At 44.0% G+C, this 22,187-nt stretch overlaps 1 protein-coding gene and 1 long non-coding RNA gene across 2 annotated transcripts in view; one reads left to right on the top strand and one right to left on the bottom strand.

The window, feature by feature from the left end:
• Positions 1-22,187, top strand: part of ITGA11 (integrin subunit alpha 11) — a 229,054-nt gene that overhangs the window by 167,293 nt on the left and 39,574 nt on the right. The window contains exons 11-18 of the mRNA XM_007479623.3: positions 5,706-5,850; positions 9,390-9,538; positions 12,222-12,362; positions 13,950-14,153; positions 15,903-16,033; positions 17,133-17,299; positions 19,353-19,495; positions 20,504-20,614. Of these exons, the coding sequence (XP_007479685.1) occupies positions 5,706-5,850; positions 9,390-9,538; positions 12,222-12,362; positions 13,950-14,153; positions 15,903-16,033; positions 17,133-17,299; positions 19,353-19,495; positions 20,504-20,614 (1,191 nt within the window). The remainder of the gene's footprint in view (positions 1-5,705; positions 5,851-9,389; positions 9,539-12,221; positions 12,363-13,949; positions 14,154-15,902; positions 16,034-17,132; positions 17,300-19,352; positions 19,496-20,503; positions 20,615-22,187) is intronic.
• Positions 1-22,187, bottom strand: part of LOC103095150 (uncharacterized) — a 44,566-nt gene that overhangs the window by 17,318 nt on the left and 5,061 nt on the right. The window lies entirely within an intron of this gene.

Here is a 22,187-nt window from a genome sequence, read left to right as displayed (position 1 = left end):
AGGAAGCACGTGAACTCTCCATCTTGTTGTTCAGGCACGTCCAACTCTTCATGACCCCATTTTGGGTTTTCTTGGCAAAGGTACTGGAGTAGTCTGCCATTTATTTTCTAGCTTACTTTACAGATGAGGAAACTGAGGCAAACAGGGTTAAGTGACTTGCTCACGGTCACTCAAGTAAGTTCTGAGATCAGATTTGAACTCACAAAGATGAGACTTCCTGACTCTAGGCCCAGGCACTCCATCTACTGCACCACGGAGCTGCCCCATAAACTCCCCAGTCTTTATCAGAATCACAGTATCTCTGAGTCTGGAAGAGACTTCCCCGACCGTCTTGCACACCTGAACAAAAACCACTCTATCACCCATTTGACAGATGTTTTCGCTGGAAGGCTTCTAATAAAGAGGAGTCCACTACCTCTGCTTTTACATCTCACTCTTGGACAATTTAGGAAAGTTTTCTTTCAGTCAGACCTGAATTTGCTTCCTTTGCGACTTCCTTCCTCTCGCTATGATCAGTTCTGTAATCCAAACTGAACAAATCTGACCCTTCTTTCACATAAGAGCTTTTCAAAAACTTAAAGAACAGATTTCATGCCTTCTCTTCTCCAAGCTAAACATCCTTTTAATTTGAAGTTACCTTCAGAAGGATGGGCTCAAAGTCCCATCAGCGTCTTAGTTGTTCCACTGTGAACCGCTCCAACATGTCAATATCCTTCCTAAAACATGGCATGCAGAACTCAACACAATACTCTTGGTTTGGTCTTACTAGGGAAGAGAAGATCAATATTATCACTTCCCAAGGCGTGAACATTCTCCTTCTCTTAATGCAGCTTAAGATTGCATTCACTTTCTTGGCTTCTGTCAGTCTGTCCACTATATGAAACTAAATCTAGTCCTCAGATCTTTTTTCAGAGAAACTGATATCTAGCCATGTCCACCACCTTGGGAGTGGCAGTTTGGGGTAGTAGATGGAATGCTACAACTGGGTAGATCTGGGTTCAAGTGTTGTCTGTAACATTTGCTAACTGTGTGACCTTGAGCGTATCCTTTAACTTATCTGTGCCTCAGTTTCCTCTTCTGTAAAATTATAATAATAGTACCTACCTTGAGGTGTTGTGGTATGGATCAGTTGGAAATATGTATTCATAATGCACTTAGTAATTGTCACTTGTTATTCTTGTACATGGGAGGTTATTTTTACTCCAAGCATAGGACCTTCTATTTGTCTTTATGAGACTTCATTGTATTATGGTTGACCTCATATTCTTGCCTATTGAGATCATTTTGAATTGTAACTTGCTCATCCAGTGAGTTAGATATTCCTCCCAGCTTTATGCCATGTGCAGATTTGATACCTAAGCCATCACTCTAATTGCTACAACTTCCCAGAGCTTCAGTCTAATCGTACATTCATGTACAATTTCTGTTAGTTCCCAAAACCCTGTCTACCATTCACCACCCCCTAACCATAGCCCTCTAGGAGAGGGGGCTTAAGCTGGCTAGGGCAGCAGCTCTCCATCCTCATCAAGTACATAAGCATCTCCTTATCCTGTGTCCTGTTCCTTCATGGTTCTGTTCTCTGCTCACAAACGGTTAATATATTATTCCTTCCTGAAACACACATCTTTGTTTTGGAAAATGCCTCTTGGAGGCACAATGGTCTTACCCTAAAGAGATGCAATTGGTAGGATTTCAAGCACTAGAGAAGGCTAATGGAAGAACTTTGGGGAGGCAGTTCTACCTTTCCTCACTCATCAAATCATTCTACAGGTAGCCAATATAGCTGGAAGAAAATAAAGATATTTGAATCAAAGGAACTGAGTTTGAATTTGTATCCTGGCATTTCCAACCTGTATAACCTCTGGCAAACTGTCTAGCCTCTCTAGATTTCCTCAGTTTCCTATAAAATAAGGGGAAACATAAATCAGGTGATCTCTAAGCTCTGGTCTAACCCTCAGCCCTATGGCTTCAGGATTCCAGGATTCCATGTGTGTGCAGGACTCCAGACCAGTGACTCAGCCTTCTAGAATTTAGAACCCCAAAACAGATGGAATCTGACTGCCTTACGGTAGAACACAAGCCTCACTGCCTTTGGCCCTTTTGACCCAATTTGAGGACAGGGTGTACAGAGTCCTCATTCCTCTTGGTTCCCTTTGACCTCAACTTGAGAGCAGAGGGCATCCCTTTTATCACTACCAACACACCTAAAAGCACTTAGTATTTTTTAACAGGCATGCTTTTTAATGGCTAGATTAGAGATTTAGACCCACTCCCAAAGAAAATCACCTGCCTTTGCCTCTCTACTTCCATTTCATGGCTGTTCATAAGACAGCTAATTCAATGCAGCTAAAGAGTCAGAAGACTCATTAGGAGGACACATTTCCACTCTCCTCTGAGACAAGCAGGGGAACAGATCCTCAGTACTCTTGGTTTGTCAACAAGTCAACCAAACAACTTTCCAGTTGGCTTTTCTGATGTTTGGCCATAGGAAGACTCACTTGAGAAGGCTACACAACCAGACATTTCCTGGCCTCACTGGGGGGGGGGGGGGAGGGAAGAGGGGGATTATAGTGGCATCAATCATGGAGCAGCTGAAAACCTTGGGACTTTAAATGCTCCTTCCCAGATGCCAAGGATGGATATTTTTTGCACACTGGCACTCCTGACTTCCTTTATCAAGACTTTAGCACCCAGTCCCCAGCCACCCCCATCTTATTTTTCTAAACACAAAATATATGTCTCCCTTGGCAAAGGTAATGGTGTGAAGTCAAGTGAGTTGTTTTTATTGGCCTCCTATCTCCCTTCAATATTCGTGCATACTACCTGGTACCCATTCTCCTCTGGCTCTTGGTACTCCTCCTTTCTCTAAGTTCTTTCCCCTTCAAAGCTTCCCCTAGTGCAGGAGTTCTGAACCAAAGGTCTTTGAACTTAACAAAAATTTTAATAACTTTACTTCCATATAATTAGTTTTCTTTATATTCCTGCATATTTTATTTTATGTTTGAAAAAAAAATTATTCTTAGAGGTAGCTGGGTAGCTCAGTGGATTGAGACCCAAGCCTAGAGATAGGAGGTCCTGGGTTCAAATCTGAGCTCAGACACTTCCCAGCTATGTGACCCTGGGCAAGTCACTTAACCCCCATTGCCTAGCCCTTACCTGTCTTCTGTCTTAGAACCAATACATAGTACTGATCCTAAGGCAGAAGGGAAAGAAAGGGAAAGAGAGAGAGAGAGAGAAAGAGAGAGAGAGAGAGAGAGAGAGAGAGAGAGAAAGAGAAAGAGAGAAAGAGAGAAAGAGAGAAAGAGAGAAAGAAAGAAAAGAAAGAAAGAAAGAAAGAAAGAAAGAAAGAAAGAAAGAAAGAAAGAAAGAAAGAAAGAAAGAAAGAAAGAAAGAAAGAAAGAAAGAAAGAAAGAAAGAAAGAAAGAAAGAAAGAAAGAAAGAAAGAAAGAGAAAGAAAGAGAAAGAAAGAAAGAAAGGAAGGAAGGAAAGACTGATTCTGAGAAGGGGCCCACAGTTCTTAGCACTCTGACAAAGGAGTCTATGACATACAGAAATTAAGGACCCTTGGCTCTAAAACAAGAATGTAATGAACTCAGTTGCTCAAACATGTCAATAACTGATAACAACCTCAAGTGTTCCCTGTCCAAGAAGATTTGCATTTTAGTGGAGATCAAAGTCTTAAGCTAAAGTAAAAGGGTATTACAGTTGGAGTGTCAGCCAGAGGTGAGGGAGGTATTTTTGGCCACAGGAGGGCCCTTCCTAGTCTCTATGATCACATGGGCTTAGCAGTAAGGCTGGCTCTGTTCCTGTTGCCAAAGAGACATGTGCTTTGGAAGCCAGCACTTCAGATGGACTTCCCAAACCTCCCAGGGTCTGGGGAGAGTAGCGGTCCCAGCTGTGTTACAAGCTCCTGGTCTGAATCAGCCCTTCTTCAGGAGACTCTGCAAGGCTCACAGAAGTCTTTGCTGAGCCAAGAATGTATCTTCAAAGGCCTCTCTCTAAAGTGAAGCAGATTGATCCACCGTTGCATCCTCTCAGTGGGCAGAGAGGTGAAACTGACTTTGATGGATACCTCCCAAAGAGTTTCAGATGGAAGAATGAGAATAGGATCCATCTGGTGTTAAGGGACATTAGGAGCTTTCTATTTCCACCCAGTTTTAGCCTATGTGTCTTGGATGATATGAAGACTCTACCGTAACCTGGCTGAGTATCCTTACAGGATTTCCAGATTGAATATCCTGGACACAGAGAGCAACAGTCCTACCATCAGAACCAGAGTGCCTAGTTCCTAAATTCTGACATTGTATGACTGTGGGCCAGTCCCTAAACTTCCCTGAACCTCAGTTTCTTTATCTGTCAAATGGCAATAATAGCTCATGGCCTAAATACCTCAGGAGATTGTTATAAGGACAAAATGAGATAATGGATGAAGGACCACCATCCTCAAGGACAAGGGCCCTATCTTTGGTGTTATGAAGTGGCAGATGATATAGTGGAGAAATCCCTGGATTTGGAGTCAGAGGCTCTGGTTCAAATTCTCTGTTTTGTGACCTTGAGTAAGTTATTTTTTATCAAATTATAGAATTCAAATACAAGAAGTTTGGTCCTAGAGAAGAGTTGAAAAATATGCATCTGCCCTGAAAGGCATTGTTGCCAAGTGATTAGAGAAATAAAGACCTGAATTCAAGTCCCAATTCTAATATATACTGGGTATGTGACCCTGGGTAAGTCAATGTCCCAAGAGTTCATTAAAACCATAAGAAGTAAAGCAGGAGCCAAAGTGCACTGATTAAGTTTCCTAATTATACCAATGTCAGTTCCTTCCCCAGTGCCTTATCACGGCATCCTTTCCCTCTTAGACATTTCCTTTTGTGTTTATTTTAACCTGATTTCATATGTATCCAAAGAAGTCGGGAAAGGGTAAAAAGGAAATAAGGAGAGTTTGCCTTGCCCCAGGTTTATGCATTCTACTTCGTTCTTTATCCCAATTCCCATAGATCCTGTATAGAAACTCTTCTATTGGCAACTAGAGTTGAATCTATTACCTAAATCATTGAAAGCGATACTGCCCAAAACACAGACTTTAGAATAGAAGTGACTGCTTCAGGGGGCCTTCCATATTTTGGAAGACATAGCAGTCCCTGCCCCCAGGGAGCCTGCCATCTGACTGGGATTAAAAACAGGCAAAAATGTTGGGGATTCCCACAAAACAGAGGATGAACATATGGTTGGATTCTTAACTGCTATAGGAGGTATCATTCTGTGTGTGAGGCAATGACAGTTATGAGATCAGAAGATCAGAGGACTAGAGTGGGGAAGGTACCTCAGAGACCTTTTAGTCCCACTTCATTTTTCCAATGAGTAAATTGAGACCCAGAGAAGTTAAGTTAATTTGCCCAAGGCCATTAAAGTAGCTAGCAAAAGAGTAGGGAAGACTCTAAGAAAGTGAGTTTTGAACCTGGTTCACGAAATTTTGCATTTTTTTTTTACTCATTCTCTTTCCTAAAATTAAGTTTTTAAGATCACCTTGACTTCACATGGCAGGGCAAGAAGACCCAAATACAATTAATTCAATTAATGACCAGAAATAAGAGTTAAGGAGCAAAGGAAAAATGAGATGAAGACACAACAATTCAGTATTAAGTTAGAGCCTTTCCCTTTGGAAATGACATGAATTATTTTGGATCTTCCTTCTTCCTATTTAGGATGGGATTTTGTTGGGAGCTGTTGGTGCATATGACTGGAATGGAGCTGTGCTAAAAGAAACCAGTGGTGGAAAAGTCATTCCTCACAGAGAGTCGTATCTAAAGGAATTCCCTGAAGAGCTGAAGAACCATGGGGCATATCTGGGTAAGGTCATGAAATGAAAATGAACATATAGTGAAAGGCAGGAAATACAATAAGTTATGGGTGACTGTGGGAAACTAGAACCCTTTTATTGCCTTTGAATCAGTTTCTATACACTAGTATATGGAGCCTTTACCTAAGCTAAATTACACATCAAGAACGAACAATTAGCAATAAATTGTGTTTCTGTTCACACTTTTATTTGGAAGGCCAACTGTTTAAGATATTTTGCCCTCATCAGAAATTTTTGCACATAAAACATTTGCTGAGTTTGTTTCCATGGTATAAAATCCAAGAACTAGTACTTGATTAGTGATCACAGTAAGACAGATATGACTTCTAATAAGTAGCTTTGTGAAAATGAAGAGAAATAGAAATACAATTGATGAATTTGCTAATTGTTTTTCCTTGTACCTGGCATTTGCCCTTGTTAAACATTTTCTGTAACAGATTATTTCTTCAACTCAATTATTCAAGAACAGATTATCCACAGTTTTCTAAAATATTCTCATCTTATGAGCAAAGTTAAACCAGGTGGAGGTTATAAGCAAGTATGTCAGTTTCTGAATGTCTCTGAGCTACATGTCGTGGAGTTTGCTGTTATTTTATATCATCTGTGATTTTTTTCCCCAACCTCACATCAATTACCCCGAATGATAAAGATAGAGATGTAGATTCATCCATTTCCAATTGGTCTTTATTTGTTTTTCTGTCTCCTTCTCTAGACCTTGGTTCCTTAGAGGATTGGGTCTGTACCTTTTCCTTGTACCTATAACCCCAGAGTCCCTGAAATAGTATGATGGCTTCAGGTACTGGATAAGCATTTGAAGAAAGTATCCTCAGAAGGGAAGATACACATCTCAGGGAGGGGGGAAGGGAAAGAGAGAGGGTGAGAATTTTAAAAAGCAAATGATAAAGAATGTTTTTCCACGTAATTGAAAAAAATAAAATATTTTTTTAAAAAGGCATAAAAGTTATGTTGGATGGACAGACTCAGAAACTAAACATCAAATTAGAAGTTGAAGAAGCATGGAACCTTAAGATACAATAGTTAAAAATAATACCATTTATGAAATGTTTCATGGTTTGCAAAGTGCTTTCCATAAGTTATTTCATTTGATTCTTATAGTTCCTGATAGGGTAATCAGTGCAAGTGCTATTGTCACCATTTTACAGGTGGAGAAACGAAGACTCAGAGAGCTTATCCGTGTCACGTGGCTATTAACTGGTAGAGCCAAAATTCAAACTCAGGTCTTCTTATTCTAAATCTAATGTTCTTTCTTCTTTACCAAGCTAATTAATTATCTTAAATTAATAGCAAAATCAATAATTATTTACTGAGTATCTACTACATGAGAATCATGGGTTCTTAGAGCTTGGAGGGATCTTAGATATGATCTGGTCCAAATTCCTTATTTTGTAGATGAGGAAATTAAGGCTGAGAGAGGGTGTGTGACGGCTTGCACTAGAATCCAAATCTTTTGACTCTCAGCCCAGGACTCTTGCTATGGGAACTGGGGTAGTGGGAGAGGAACTGGGACACCATTCCTCCCTATTTAGCATGTCAGCATCCTTAGATCTTAGGAAGTGACCTTTTCCCAGGGAAGGGGGATAGGTCTAGCCCACCCAGATTTAAGGATCGCCAGAGAGGACATTGTTTTGTTTTCTCTGCTGAAGTGAGCCAGGACACAGAAAAAGTACTCCTCCACGCTCCAGGAAAGGAAGGCTTAGGAGGAAAAAGCTCTGGGCATAGTTTGAGGGACTGTTTCCAGCTTCCACACAGGCAGATATTTTGGGGTTCCCCATCCTCCCTACCCTACCCTAACTACACCTCTTTAGTCACCTTCTGCCATTCCCAGGAAACAGGATCTAATTTTTAGTTGCCCAGGGGGCAGCTAGGTGGCTCAATGGAGTGAGAACTAGTCCTACAGTCAGGAGGTTCTGAGTATAAATCTGGCCTCAGACACATCCTAGCGGTGTGACCCTGGGCAAGTCACTTAACCCCCATTGCCTAGCCCTTAACATTTTTCTGCCTTAGAACCAGTACATAGTATTGATTCTAAGATAGAAGAGTTTAAAAAAAAATTCAGAAGACCCACTAGGTAATGGTCAAGTCGAGTCTGAGGCAGGGGAGGGATTTAACAACTTGGAAGCCTGGGAATTACAAGAAAATTCTATGTCCTGGGGCTGCCTCCCCAGTTTATACCCTCTCAGGGCATACATGTCATAGCTTGCCAGCCCTTGTCCTTAAATATATAGGTCAATTTTCCTCCCTACCCTTGAATTCACTTATTTCACCCCTAGGGAAAATTGACCTATATATTTAAGGACAAGGGCTGGCAAGCTATGACATGAAATAAGTGAGAAAGGCTCTCCTAGTATTGACCATTTCTTTCCCCTTGGTTGGAATGTGGTAAGTAACAACTGGGTGCTGTCCAACTTCAAAGGGAAGATGAGACTTGAATATTCTCTGCCTTGCTTCCTCTACCTTGAGTGGTCTGAGGAACCGATAGGGAAGCAGGACAAAGCATATGGGGTAATGAGAAGCAAACAAGTCATGCCAAGCATGCCCCTAAAGTCCTTGCCCCAGGATGGGCTTCCACAGAAGCTTTCTAGGAATCCCTAGATTAAAAGGGGGGATTAGTGAGTCTACATTTCTTGTGTTTTATCCCACATTCCTAACTCCTGTTCCTTTCTCCCTTAGAAGTACCCCCATTCTCACATCAGGAATGGACAGAGGGGAGCATCTAGCCAGAATTGTCTTCCACTCCTCCTCCATTGCTATAAAGCCTTAAGCATAGCCAGAGACCAGAGTTTTGTCGTATTAATCCTAGCTAGTACCAGCATGGAGTGACCTTTGAGTCAGAAAGACCCGAGTTCAAATCCACACACACACACACACACACACACACACACACACCCCATACAGAGAGAGGGGCATTGGGAGCCTGGATAAAGCACTTCATTTCTCTCATTATCCTAGGTTACTGCCCAAGAACAGTTGCCAGTCTGCATTTGTAGAGAGCTTCTTTCCAGGAAAATTCCCTACACCTACAGGTGCAGCCAGTCCCCCAGAATCTCACAGTCATAGACCAGGAACCTTGAGGTGACAGTAAAGTGTGTACGAATCTGCTCTGTCGACTCTTTCTTTCCCAATAAGCAAATGACCAGCAGAAACTGAGCCACTGAATACTTGGCCTCCTGGGGTCAGGGCTCAAAGGCTCTAGAAAGACCTGTAACACCCCCAACACCCACCCCCACCCCTACCAGGGCCCTCCCCTTATCTCAGCTTTTATGTGGGTCACCCCTTTCTGAATGTAACAGCCCACAGGATTAGCACTAAAAATAATATTCTTTCAGTAGTACAGAGTATCGTATCAGAACAGGCCTTACACATCAGTCCCTCCTTTGCCTGCTCCCTGCTGGCTGCCATTCCTTTATCACTTTATACCATCCTGCCTCCTTCCCATGCTTCCAAGGCCCTGCCAATGAGAAGATTCCCCCCACCTGAATTCACCTTTCCTTCCCTTTTCCCCCAACAGGTTACACAGTTACTTCTGTTGTGTCCCGTGATCAGGGCAGGGTTTATGTGGCTGGAGCCCCCCGGTTCAACCATACAGGCAAAGTCATCCTTTTCATGATGCACAGCAACCGCAGCCTGACAATCCACCAGTCTCTGAAGGGCGAACAGGTAAAGAAGACGTGGGTGTGGGAGGGATGCGGCAGGCAGAACACCTGAGGAGGAGCGAGGAAGAGAGAAGCGGGGAAGCTGTGGAGTGAGCCCTCTTCAGGCAGGGCCCCGGAGTTCTCTCATCCATTCCCTGCTCCAGCCTATTGGAAGCTCTTCTCTTTATCAGGACTTCTAAGAAAGAACTCCTCAGCCTAGCTTGTCTCTCAGCACCTAGCCTTGTGCTCACCTCACCCTGGAAAATCCGTGGGTGTTTCTGCTGTTTTTATTTATAGCCGGGCCTCTTATGTAATTGGATGGAGAAGTTCCTGGAGAGGGAAGTTCCTCAACACGGAGATAAGCCAAACTGCCCCAGGGAGGTGGTGGGTACCCTGTGCTAGGGAAAGGCACAAATGTTAGCCAACTTTGGCTCTGTTCCCCTAGCCGTGCCACAGCTGGCCTGAAGTCACAGGACCCAAAGGGTGCTTAATGCTCACAATAGTACCCCCCTGGGCACCCTTTCCTGAGTCACAAGGGCCTTATCTCTGCAAAGAAATCCCCAGAACAATGGCTGGCGACCTTTCCAACGCCCCCTTGACTACTAAAAATCATTCTCCTGCCAACGTAGGTGTATCATCGCTTACCCACCCTTGCTGGAGAATAGAAAGGTCGTCTTGCTAAGAATGAAATAAGTGATTTATCCTCAGGAGCCCAAGAATGACTTACTGAGAGTCCCACATCCGGGACGCATCAGAGGCCTTCCTGACTCTGAAGCTGACTCTACCCATCGGACCGTAGAGCCTCTCCCTTTCCCACTGTAACAGGAAGACTATAGGACGCTTCCTCTCTATAGTGGTCGGTTTCATAGTCCTATTGCCTCTGTTCACTTGAGTCCCTTTTTTATCTTGGCTTCTGGCATCTGCATACTCCTCACATTTAAATCGCCCCTCCATTTGCTCTGATCCTTCCATTCCTAACTCCTGACCGGTCCTGTTGCAGTGATGGACCTCTGCCCAGAGGCCAGCATGACCAAAGGGCAGGTCCCCCTCACGGCTAGCCGTCGGCCAGCCCCGTCCTGCTGGCTTTGCCGTCCAGCTGAGCTGGCAGACAGCTGGTTACCACTGGCATTCTCAGGCTCGCTCCCACACGCCCACACCCAGACTCCGGCTGGCTTTTTTGGGAATTGGATTCCAGGGCCTGAAAGTGAGAAGGGAAGGGAACTATTTGATGAATTTATGACATTTTCCCCACTGGGCTCTGACTCCAACATCCGAATGATAACCACAGTCCTGAGGGCTTCTAAATTAAGTAGATTCCAAATTAAGGGGACCTACATAGCTGAGAGCTTCAGGGCCCACATGTTTAGAAAAGGGTTCTCCTCCCTATTTCTCTGTTTGCTTCTCTTCTCCTGTCTCCCATTCTTTATATGTCTCTCAATCTCTCTCGCAACAGAAATAGATACACACAATAATACAAGGATATGTAGATATTCTTACATATATTTGTTTGTTTTCTAAACTTTTATCTTCTGTCGTGGTATCAATATGTAGTAAGGGGCAGGCAGGTAAGTGACTTGCCCAGGGTCACACAGAGAGGAAGTGTGTGAGGACAGATTTGAACCCAGGTTTTCCTGGCTTGAGGCTGTGCTACCTAACTGCCCTGATACATATGTGTTAATATGCCCACATATATGACATATATATGTATTTATGTATATGTATAGAGCAGTGGATAGATGGTTCATTCCTAGTTCCTGGCATACAGTAGCCATTTAAAATATTTACTGATGGATAGATGTTCCATTCCTCATCTTTGTATCCCTAGCACTGAGCACATAGATTAATCAATGCTTATCAATAGATAGACAGACAGACAGTTTTCCAAAGTCCTCGTCCAGTGTCTCAGCAGGCCATAGAAATGATTCTGGGTTCTTAAAAGGTAGGCCATGAAGCGCCAAGCTCTGGCAGGTCTTTGAGCTGTGACTAGCCCTAGCTCAGGCACTGGGCAACCTCTGCCCTGGGCCAGGCAGCACCAACTAGGACAAAGTGCCAGGAATTCACCCTCAAATCTACTGTTTAATTCCTGGTGTGAAATAACCCAAGTCACTGACACAAATCCAACTGTCGGAGAGAAAATGAGCCACTATAATGATTTCCAGAGTAGAAGGCCGGCATGGTGAAGGCTCTGCCCAGCCCACTGGGCCCCTTTCTGCTCCAGCAGAGAGCCTTCAGGGAGGCTCTGTCCCACATTTCATGGGGGAAGGATTCTTGCTTGAGGGAAGCATCCCTGTAGGAAGAAGAGGACGAGCAAGTGGGAGGGGAATCCTCTTAGGGAGGGAGCAGACTGGGACTGAGGGAAAGTGGTAGAGAATGACTCGCCTGGGGCATAGTTGGCTAAATTTTGGTTTATTAAATGCTAACTTTTCCGCCCCCTAAATTTCCTCCCCTTGGCAAAGCCCCAGTAGTCCCAGGCTAGTTGTAATTCTGAGCACTAGCCACTGCCCAACATCCCTGTCATTCAAAGGGGGGGAAGTAAGGCAGAAAGAAGATTCTAAAGAGGGGGTATGGCCTCTGCAAAGACACCCACAGAGTGGGCATCAGGCTGGCTGGAGCATGGAGGGGAGGGTTATGTATAAGTCTGGAAGGAGCCACACTGGAGGGCACAGGAAGCTCCCTCCTCAACCCCGTGTGCCCATTCTGTGCTACAGATTGGCTCCTACTACGGAAGTGAAATCAGCTCCTTGGATGTGGATGGCGATGGGGTGACCGACATCCTGCTGGTTGGCGCACCCATGTACTTCAGCGAGGGCCGAGAGCGGGGCAAAGTGTACGTCTATGTTCGGAGACAGGTAATGCCCCCGAGTGCTCCCTGGGGGCTCTGTAAGGGGCCAAGCTCTGGGAAACCGAGCCTTCCTCTGCTGGGGCTCCCAGACCCCTGGTCCGTGCCTAATTGGAAGGTCAGCCTCCCACGGGGCAACTCCAATTCCTCCTGTCAGCAGACCTCAGTTTCACTCCACCCTTCTCCACTGCCCTATGAAAGCAGATTGAGCTGTGGAAGTCGCCAGTATTGCCACCTCTAAAGTCAGGACACAGAAGGGAAATCGATAACTGGATCCGTGGAATGGACAAGAGGCGTTAATGATCCCCACCCCCACACGACTGCCCGGTGCCCTCCCCCACTCTGAGTCCTTCATTGAGGTGCCACATTCAGGCTTCACTCCCCAAAGAACCCCTCAGGTTGGACCTTTCCTTCTCCATCCCGATACCCTCAGGCAGGTCTCCTGGTCTTTGTCCCAACTTCTCAGTGCCCGGCTCTCCTCTAGATAATCTGGCAAACAATTTGGGAGGGGTAGGACATAAATGAGTGGAGGTACAGCCCCTCCCACAGATAACATATATGTAATTTATCAGGGTATTTTGAAGACAGAATGACTTAACCTACAGGAGACTTTCATTATATATTAGTTGCTGAGTCATTTCAGTTGTGTCCAACTCTTTATGATCCCATTCAGGGTTTTCTTAGCAAAGATCCTGGAGTGGTTTGCTATTTCCTTCTCTAATTCATTTTATAAATGAGGAAACTGAGGCAAACAAGGTTAAGTGACTTGTCCAGAGCTAGTGTCTATGGTCAGATTTGAACTCAGGGCCTCCTAACTCTAGAACCAGCACTTTACTCCGCCACCATGCTATCTAGCTGCTATAAGATAATAAATTTAGAATTGGAAGAAACTTTAGAGGCCATCTAATCTAACCCTATCATTGTTCAGATAAGGGAACAGAGGGTTAGAATGGCTGACTAGCTCATGGTTATATAGTCAGTAGGTATCATAGGCAGGGCTTGAATCCAAGCCTTGCTGACTCAAAATCCAAATTCCATACTCTTTTGCCTTTCTTATTAACTTCATTAGTAATGGGATACATAGCAATGATTCCAGAGAAGCTTGAGCTTCCCTCAGAACTAATGCCCAAGATGTAATGAGATGCCATATAAGTTTGCTCATAGAATCAAAAATTTAAGACTGGAAGGAACTTCAGAAGTCCTCCTCTATTCCAATCTCCTCATTTTACAGATAAGGAAACTCAGACAAACAGGGTTGAGTGGCCATGGTCTTGCAGGAAGATTGTGCACTCAGAGTGTCAGGGTCATTTCAGGATCTCCCCAGACCCTAATCTTCTTCAGTGAGTTGTTCTTCTTATGCTAAGAGAATGGAACTAGAGAATTTTCCCTCTATCTAGCTATTCCTAGAGACAGGAGGGGGGCAGGCTTTTTTGGGGGGAGAAGCCCCAAGGGGTTTCATCTGAGCAGTCCTTCAATCCTCTCAGCATACTCCTAGTTACGTCCCTAAGATTTGGGGCACCAGTATAGGGAATAATGATGGTGAGGCTCCTTGTCCAAGTTCCCCATGGGTCTTCTCCTATCCCTCTTCTGTCTGCAGAACCGGTTTATTTATAATGGGACATTAAAAGATTCCCACAACTACCAAAATGCCCGGTTTGGCTCCTCCATCTCCTCAGTAAGAGATCTCAACCAGGATTCCTACAATGACATTGTGGTAGGCGCTCCCCTGGAGAACGACCACCAGGGAGTCATCTACATCTTCCATGGCTTCCAGAACAACATCCTGAAGAGGTATAAGCAGGTAAAGCTTCCTTAACCTGAGCTGTATCTCTCTTGAATCCCAGACAACCTCTAACTTAGGCTTGCAGGGAATACCAGCCTGCACTAGCCTGCTAGCCTTGATTAGCCAGAAGGCAAAGTCCATTCAATTCTTGAGTGATTTTTGTCCAACCAGCAATGCAGGGCTCAACTCAAAATGAATAGAATCTTTGTTCTTTTTCTCTTTCTCATTATATGAAAGTAGGTGGGTAACTCCCTGTAAAGAGGTAAAAGACAGAAAGAATGCTTCCACATATACCAAAATATTTATAGCTGCACTTTTTAGCAAAGAACTGGAAATAGTAGATTGCCCATTGACTGGACAATGGTGGAACAAATCGTTGTGTGTGAAGGGCATGGTATATTAATGTATCATAAGAAACAATATGAACAATTCAGAAAAACAAGAGAAGACTTAAATGTACTGATACCAAGCGAAGTAAGCAGAACCAGTGGGAAAAATAGGCACAATGATTACAGTGAAAATGAGAAACAAGCAATAAAAAGAAAGTAAATGTTGTTTGATTACAATAAGCAAGTTTACATAGGAAAAAAAAGAGAAGATACATTTCCCTCCTTTACTTACAGAGGTAGGACATTAGGGGATATAGTAGAAAGTAACGATGGTGGGAACATAATGGTAGGAGACACTCGACATAGTGTCAGATTCCACTGAGGTATCTGGATCATTTTGCTGAATTGTTTTGGGGGGAGCCTTTCTTTTCTATTATTCATTATAATGACAAGCTCTCTAGTGAAGGAGGTGGTTAGGATATATTTGGAAAATAAAATAAAAATTATCAATTAGAAAATCTATAAAAAAGAAAAGTATCCTGAACAAAGGTGGGAAGAGTTTATTATCACTGCTAAAAGGGATGCACCCAAGGGAATGCATGGTGAATATCCCAAATATCACAGGCTCACTCTCCCTATGTCATCTGAATAGATTGAGATTCGTATTTTCAACCCATGGATTACCTTTATGGACAGTGAATCTCACAGTGAGTGACTCGATTTTGCCCTAGCCACAATTGACCAGTTAAAATTCTAAAGTGAATAAATTTTACATTTACTTCCCCTTTTTGTACCCTTCTTTCTCCCTAATTCTACAATACCTTACCAGGTGCTCAGTACCCTCATGCTACTTCCTGTGCCTATTTAGGCCTCCTGGCTAGTACCTTTCCCTACCCTTTTCTTGATATCAAAACTGCCCTGTGTTCCATCTCCTTAGAATTATGTACTTTAGTGGCAATGAGTTCATCTGAGGAGCTAATTCATGTTGATGAGGAAAAGGGATCATGTGTTTCCTATCTAGGCAATAAATTATTATTTTAACAAAGGACACCTTCTAAAATCACTGCTTTGGGGGAAGCTGGCTGGGTGGATTGAGAGCCAGGCCTAGAGACAGGAGGTCCTAGATTCAGATCTGACCTCAGATACTTCCTAGCTGTGTGACCCTGGGCAAGTCACTTAACCCCCATTGCCTAGCCCTTACCATTCTTCTGACTTGGAATCAATATTACTATGATTCTAAAAGAAAAATAAAGGTTATAAAAAGAAAAAGAAAAATATCCTTGAGCTGGGGAGGTGCAAAAACCTCTGTAACCTTAAACCACATCACACAGGCAGCTCCCTATCCCAACTCTATCTAGGGATTTCCCTGGCTCCATCTCTCCCAATTTCTCTGCACCTGGAGGTAGATGAACCCAGCTTTTTCTTTCTCACCTTACAGAGAATTGCCTCCTCAGAGCTGGCCCCAGGCCTCCAGTATTTTGGCTGCAGCATCCATGGGCAGTTGGATCTCAATGAAGATGGACTCATTGACCTGGCAGTGGGATCCCTTGGTGGTGCTGTGATCTTATGGTGTGTCACCCCCACTTTTTCAGGATTCTGGCTCCTTCTGAAGACTCTGCAGGACTTGGATGTCCAGGGGGAGGAAGGGGCTTTGCCTAAACTTCTGAGAGCAGGGTGCTAGCAGCTGACATTCACTCGTTCAAAAAATATGTATTAAGTGCCATAGATCTTGCATATTAATATTATTATTTATTGATATTATTATTAGGAATATTAATATCAATTAATTCATGTTATTAATACACAAAATGTTAAGCCAAGTGCTGAGAAAGACACCAAGATTTAAAAAGGCACATTTCCTATTCTTAGGGGATTTATAATCTAATAGAAAATAAGATGTACAGAAAAAAAATGTGAATATAGGAAGCCAATTATCTTATACCCTTGAGGTACCCTCATATATGATAGGTACAAGTCTTCTTCATGCATAGTAAGCAGTTTGTCTTGTATTCCGCACTGTCCTTTATACACACACACACATATCCATAGGCATTATGGTGAATTGGAAAGAGTTTGAGTCTTAAAAGTCGATACCTTAAATTTGAATCCTACTTTTGTTGGTAACCTGAATAACCTTGAAAAAGTTACATAACTTCTCTGGACCTCAGTTTCCTCATTAATAAAATGAGGGAGTTGAACTATAAGATCTCTGAAGATCCTTCTTTTTTTTAGATTGTAAAGTTGTAAGTTGAATTTATTGCCTACATAAAAATCAGTCTATACATAATAGAAATCTGTAGCTTCATGGGCAATCTTATTTTTCCATTCCACTTTATATATGGAAATGCTCATTTTATTTGATGTTTTCCTGGTATCATTTATTTTGTTTTACATCCCTTCATTGGCTTCCTTCAGATTTATGGTTAAATGACCCTATAATCCACAGGTAGATCATTGAAAACCAGTTGTCAAATCATAAAGTTTCTTAGTTGCTTGATGCATTCCCAGACCAACTCCTTAAGGATCTAGAGAGACATCCAAAGTTCAAGATAATTTCTGTTCCCTCCTAATTCCACCTCCTTTCCTTCTTGGTGTCCCCTAACAATGATCAGAATAGTATCCTGGCCTTGGCCAGTGGGCTGTAGTTCTCTTTCTCACTTCTCTCCAGGTCCCGGAGTGTAGTCCAGATCAATGCCAGCATCCGCTTTGAGCCATCCAAGATCAACATCTTCCACAAGGATTGCAAGCGTAATGGCAAGGATGCAACCTGCATGGTTGCCTTCCTCTGCTTCCTGCCCATCTTCTTGTCCCCTCATTTCCAAGCTGCAACTGTCGGTGAGCATCTCTCTCCACTACTTTTTTCCCTTCCTCCTCAGTCCATCTTCCCCTTCTATTTCTTTTCTTTTAAACCCTTACCTTCTGTCTTAGAATCAATACTATGTATTGGTTCTAATGCAGAAGAACTGCAAGGGGTAGGCACGTGGGATTAAGTGACTTGCCCAGGGTCACACAGCTAGGAAGTGTCTGAGGTAAAATTTGAAACCAGAACCTCCCATCTCTGGGGCTGGCTCTCTAGGCTCTCACCTAGCTACCCTCTCCTCTTCTATTATCTATTGAAAAGTTATATTGTATTCTGTTTAATTGTGTTATTAAAGTTACACCCTCTCACAGACTGCTGTGAGGGTTTCCCCCCTAATTTCAAGACTTCCAGAATCCGGTGATTTTTGCACATGCTAGGAAGAGAGGTCAGGAATGACCAGCCATAGTTGGGAAAGTGATGAACTGACAGCTAAAGATTCCACTGGGCACAGACAGCAGGTCAGGTCAGGTCAGATCGGGATGGGGAATCAAGGAAGGCCAGACTAAAATCAGTGGCTCCCTATGGCTTAGGAAGCAGGAAAAGGATTGTCAGGTCTCTGTGGTCAAGGTGAACAGGGTTCCTGAATCCAGGAGGTCAAGCAGAGGAAGACAGGGCTGGTAATAATAATAACTAGCATTTATAACTTACCTTCTACGTGCTAGGCATTTGACTAAATGCTTTACAATTGTTATCTCCTTTGATCCTCACAACATACCTAGAAGGCGGGTATTGTTATTATCCCCACTTTATAGATAAGGAAACTAAGGCAAATGATGGTCAAGTGACTTGCCCAGAGTTGCACAACTAAGAAGTTGGTGTCTGAAGTTGAATATGAACTTCCTGATTCCAAACCCAGTGTTCTATCCAGTGCACTACCTACCTGTCAGGAGATATAAATTAATGTGATTCTGCAGTAGTGCCCCTTTGACCGGACTCATCTCCTTGCATTTAATGCCTGAGACAAGAAGAGAAATGGCATTTGATGTCAATGGAAGCTGCTTTTTGCAAAGGTTTTGGGCTCAAACCTGCCTGTGGGTCCCAGGCTTTCAGAGAAGCTCTGTCCAAGCCAATAAAGAGTTCAGGGTGATTAAGAAAGCTATGTGGCCACCCAATCCTGAAGTAGCAACCAGTGTTAGAGCAAGCAGTGATTGAAAACAGTTAAAAGTTAGTGAATGGGGAGGGGGGGGCAGTGAGGTGGATACAGAGCCAGGCCTGGAAATGAGAGGTCTTGGATTCAAATCTGGTCTCAGGCACTGCCTAGCTGTGTGACCCTGGGAAAGTCACTTAACCCTCACTGCCTAGCCCTAACTGCTCTTCTGTCTTAGAACCGATACATAGTATTGATTTTAAGATAGAAGGTACAGGTTATTAAAAAAAAAAACTAGTGAAAGAGACATCTATTTGTCCCTAGGTGTTTATACCATTTTAAATTTTGATCTAAATTTTGCTGTAGCCTTTTAAATATAGTAACTAGTGAACAGGAATTGTTGATGCATTGCTATTCTAATGAAATCTCAATAGGAAAAACATAATTGAAAAAGGCAGGCTATAGCCTTTGGTTCAGTTAAATGTTAAAACCATGAGGCCACATCCTGGACTCTCTGGGGGTAGCCTTCCTAAACTGGAGCTATGATGCACTGATTAACTACCTCATTAATTAATACCAGGCTCTATAGGACTACCGAGGCAGTCTTCTTCTTTATAATCTTCTTCCTTTTCATTCCTTCCTATCTTCTCTTTCCTCTCTTCCCTTCTTTCTTTCCAGTTCTCCTCTCCACCTCTTCTTCTTGCTTCTTCCCCAATTCTTCCATGCCTTCCTTTTTCCTTTATTCCATCTTCATTCCCTTCCCACCTTTATGGATGCTCCCCATTCAGACTAGGGTGAAAGGAAAATGTCCGTTCTTCTCCAGTCAACCCAAAAAGACTTCACTGAGAACGTGGAATTTTTCAGGAGATTCACTTGGCACCAGACTGCCAAGTTCTGTGGTTCTGCCTTCTCAACACTCTGTGCATGCCCACTTTCTCCAGGTATCCAGTACAATGCCACTATCGATGAGCGGCGATACACGCCACGAGCCCACCTGGACGAGAATGCAGACAAATATACACACAGGGCAGTTCTGCTCTCTGCTGGCCAAGAGTACTGTGACCGCATCAACTTTCACATTCTGGTGAGTGGGACGGTCAGGCCTGGACCAGTTTGTTCCAAGGTAGCTACTATGGCTAATGTGAGGTGTGACTCCAGTCTGGCTCCAATCTGTTTTTCCAATCTTATCTTCCTCTTCACACCCAAATGAGACAAGCAGATGCTCCTTGCTCACCTTTGCATTCCATTGTCTCCCATCTCTGTGGCTTCTCATAGGATGTCCATGCCTCAGATGCACTCCCTCCCCATCTCCACCTCTCCTTAAGACTTCACTCAGGTGCCATTTTCTCTCTGGATTCTTCCTCGGACCCTCCTTATTGTTAGTGTTCTTTCCCTCTCCGAATGACCTTGTATTTACTGGCCTGGGCGAGTTATTCAGGGTGTTCCAAAATTTTTTACTGAGAGGAAAATAAATTTATTGAAAAAGACACTATAGTTATGTTAAGACTGTGAAGCCACATCCTGGCTAATGTCTCACAATTTATTTTCTCAAAATAGTTGTTTTAATTGCTAATAGCTCAAAACTACATTAAGATTTTTGGGAAAGGAAGCTAGGTAGCACCCTGGAAAAAGCACCAGGGCTACAATCTGGAAGACCTGGGTTCAAATTTGACCTCAGATACTTCCTAGCTGTGTGACCCTGAATAAGTCACTTAAACACCGCCACCCCCTACCTAGTCCTTACCACTCCTCTGGCTCTCAGCCTTACACTGGCCATAGTGCTCATTCTCACCCTGTTCCTTCACATCAAGACCCAACTCCCCCCTCTCTGTAAATACACCAATTTTGGGACGTCTAACCTCACAGGCCTGCCTTAACTTAACAATGTGACTCCATAACCCTATTCATCCTGCCTCTGTCTCTGTCTGTCTGTGTAGCAATCTGCATGTCTCTCTGTCTCTCTCTGTTTCTGTCTCTCTCTCCGTCCTCTCCCCTCCAGTCCCCTGTCAGAGTAATCTGGACCTCATTGCTCAGTGCCCCGAGATGCTCTTGACCATTACACCAACCATGCCGACGTCTGGCTCCTCCACAGGACACGGCAGACTACATAAAGCCAGTGGCATTCTCGGTGGAGTTCTCCTTGAGCGACCCTGACCACGGACCCATCCTGGACGACGGCTGGCCTACCACGTTCAGAGTGTCGGTAAGCCACAGCCAGAGGATGGGGCCAGGACCTCGACTGCGCCCTCCGTGGCCCTTCAGCAAGTCGGGACCAGGAACGTGCCGGGCAGAAATCATTCAGCCAGGGCCACTCCATCTTCTTCCCCAAACGAGGTCCTCTGTCCCTCTTCCTGCCTCGGGCCTACTCCAGCTGCCTTGTGGCCTACCTACAGCCTGGTCTGGCAGGCAGACTCTTGTAAGCTCCGTAAGACAAAGGAGCAGGTCTTCTTCAGCAGCAGCCCTAGGATCTAACAGAGGGCCGGGAGGGCCCAAGAGGGCCTCAGTCAGCGTACAAGTTAGGGAGCCGAGACCCAGAGAGCGTGGGATTGGCCCACGTCTAACCCAATTAGAAGCCAAGCTCAGACTAGCGCTCGGGACACCTGCTTAGTAACTGATGAAATCCCCGAGGCTTCAGCCCACCCTTGTTTTCCGAAGCTTGTGCAAAGGCCATACGCCCGTATTAGTGCTCCCCGTAATCCTTTTCTCCCATCCTCTGACTCTCCGGGCACGTGGGTCCCCTGTGCGCAGCTCGCTCAGACACGGAGGCCCCCCAAAACTCCTCCCTGTGTGCCAGTGCCAATCCACAGGGGCCAGCCCATCTTGGACAGTCTCTGAGCATTGAATGTATCTAGTTCCCTCTACTACAGACCGGCAGCCAATAAGCAGTAATGAAGTGCTTGAAACTAGTCTAAGCACTAGGGATATAAACACAAGAAAAAAAGGAAGTTCTTATCCTCGAGGAGCTTACATTCAAATGGGACAACCCAGGATATGGAATTTCGGACACAAACTATCAAAGGGGATCAGGAATAAGAGCATAGTGGTAAAAGTCCAGGAAAGTCAGAAGCATAGTCTAGAGGGGAATGAAGAAGCCATCACGGCAAAGGGAAGTCAGGGGGGTCCACAGCCGGGAGAGGAATGAAATAAGGCTAACATGGGTCTAGCCCCAAAATGGAGGCCCAGGAATAGTGATATGTTGATAAAAGTTTAACAGCCAGCTCTCCAGAGGGAGTGGAAATTATATATTATCCATACACTATTAAAAATCTGCATTATTCTAGAAAATCAACAAAACAATAAATCAAAAAAGCTCAGCAAAACTAGCTCACGTATTAACCAAGTATAATAGTATATGCAGTTTTTGACACCCATATCCCTTAACCTCCACAAAGAAGGAAGAATGGGGCAGCTGAGTAGCTCAGTGGATAGAGAGCCAGGTCTGGAGTTGGGAGAACCTGAGTTCAAATTTGACCTCTGACACTTTCTAGCTGTGTGACCCCAGGCAAGTCACTTAATCCCAATTAACTAATTCTCACATGGTTCTGCCTTGGAACTGATACTTAGTATGGATTTAAAAGGTAAGGGTTTAAAAAAGAAGAACTCGGGGTCATCATTTTGAACATCTGTCTCTTTAGGGGCCACAAAGGCGTGTTGGACTGTTTGGCTTCTGGGCTGGGTAGTTCCAGACAGCTGTAGTTTGTGTCTTGTTTTTAATAGTTGTTTTGTCTCTGCCACCCCCTCCACACACACACACACACACACACACACACACACAC

The sequence above is a fragment of the Monodelphis domestica genome, chromosome 1 (assembly GCF_027887165.1).
Source record: "Monodelphis domestica isolate mMonDom1 chromosome 1, mMonDom1.pri, whole genome shotgun sequence".
NCBI lineage: Eukaryota > Metazoa > Chordata > Mammalia > Didelphimorphia > Didelphidae > Monodelphis > Monodelphis domestica.
This window is presented reverse-complemented; position numbering and strand designations above follow the sequence as displayed.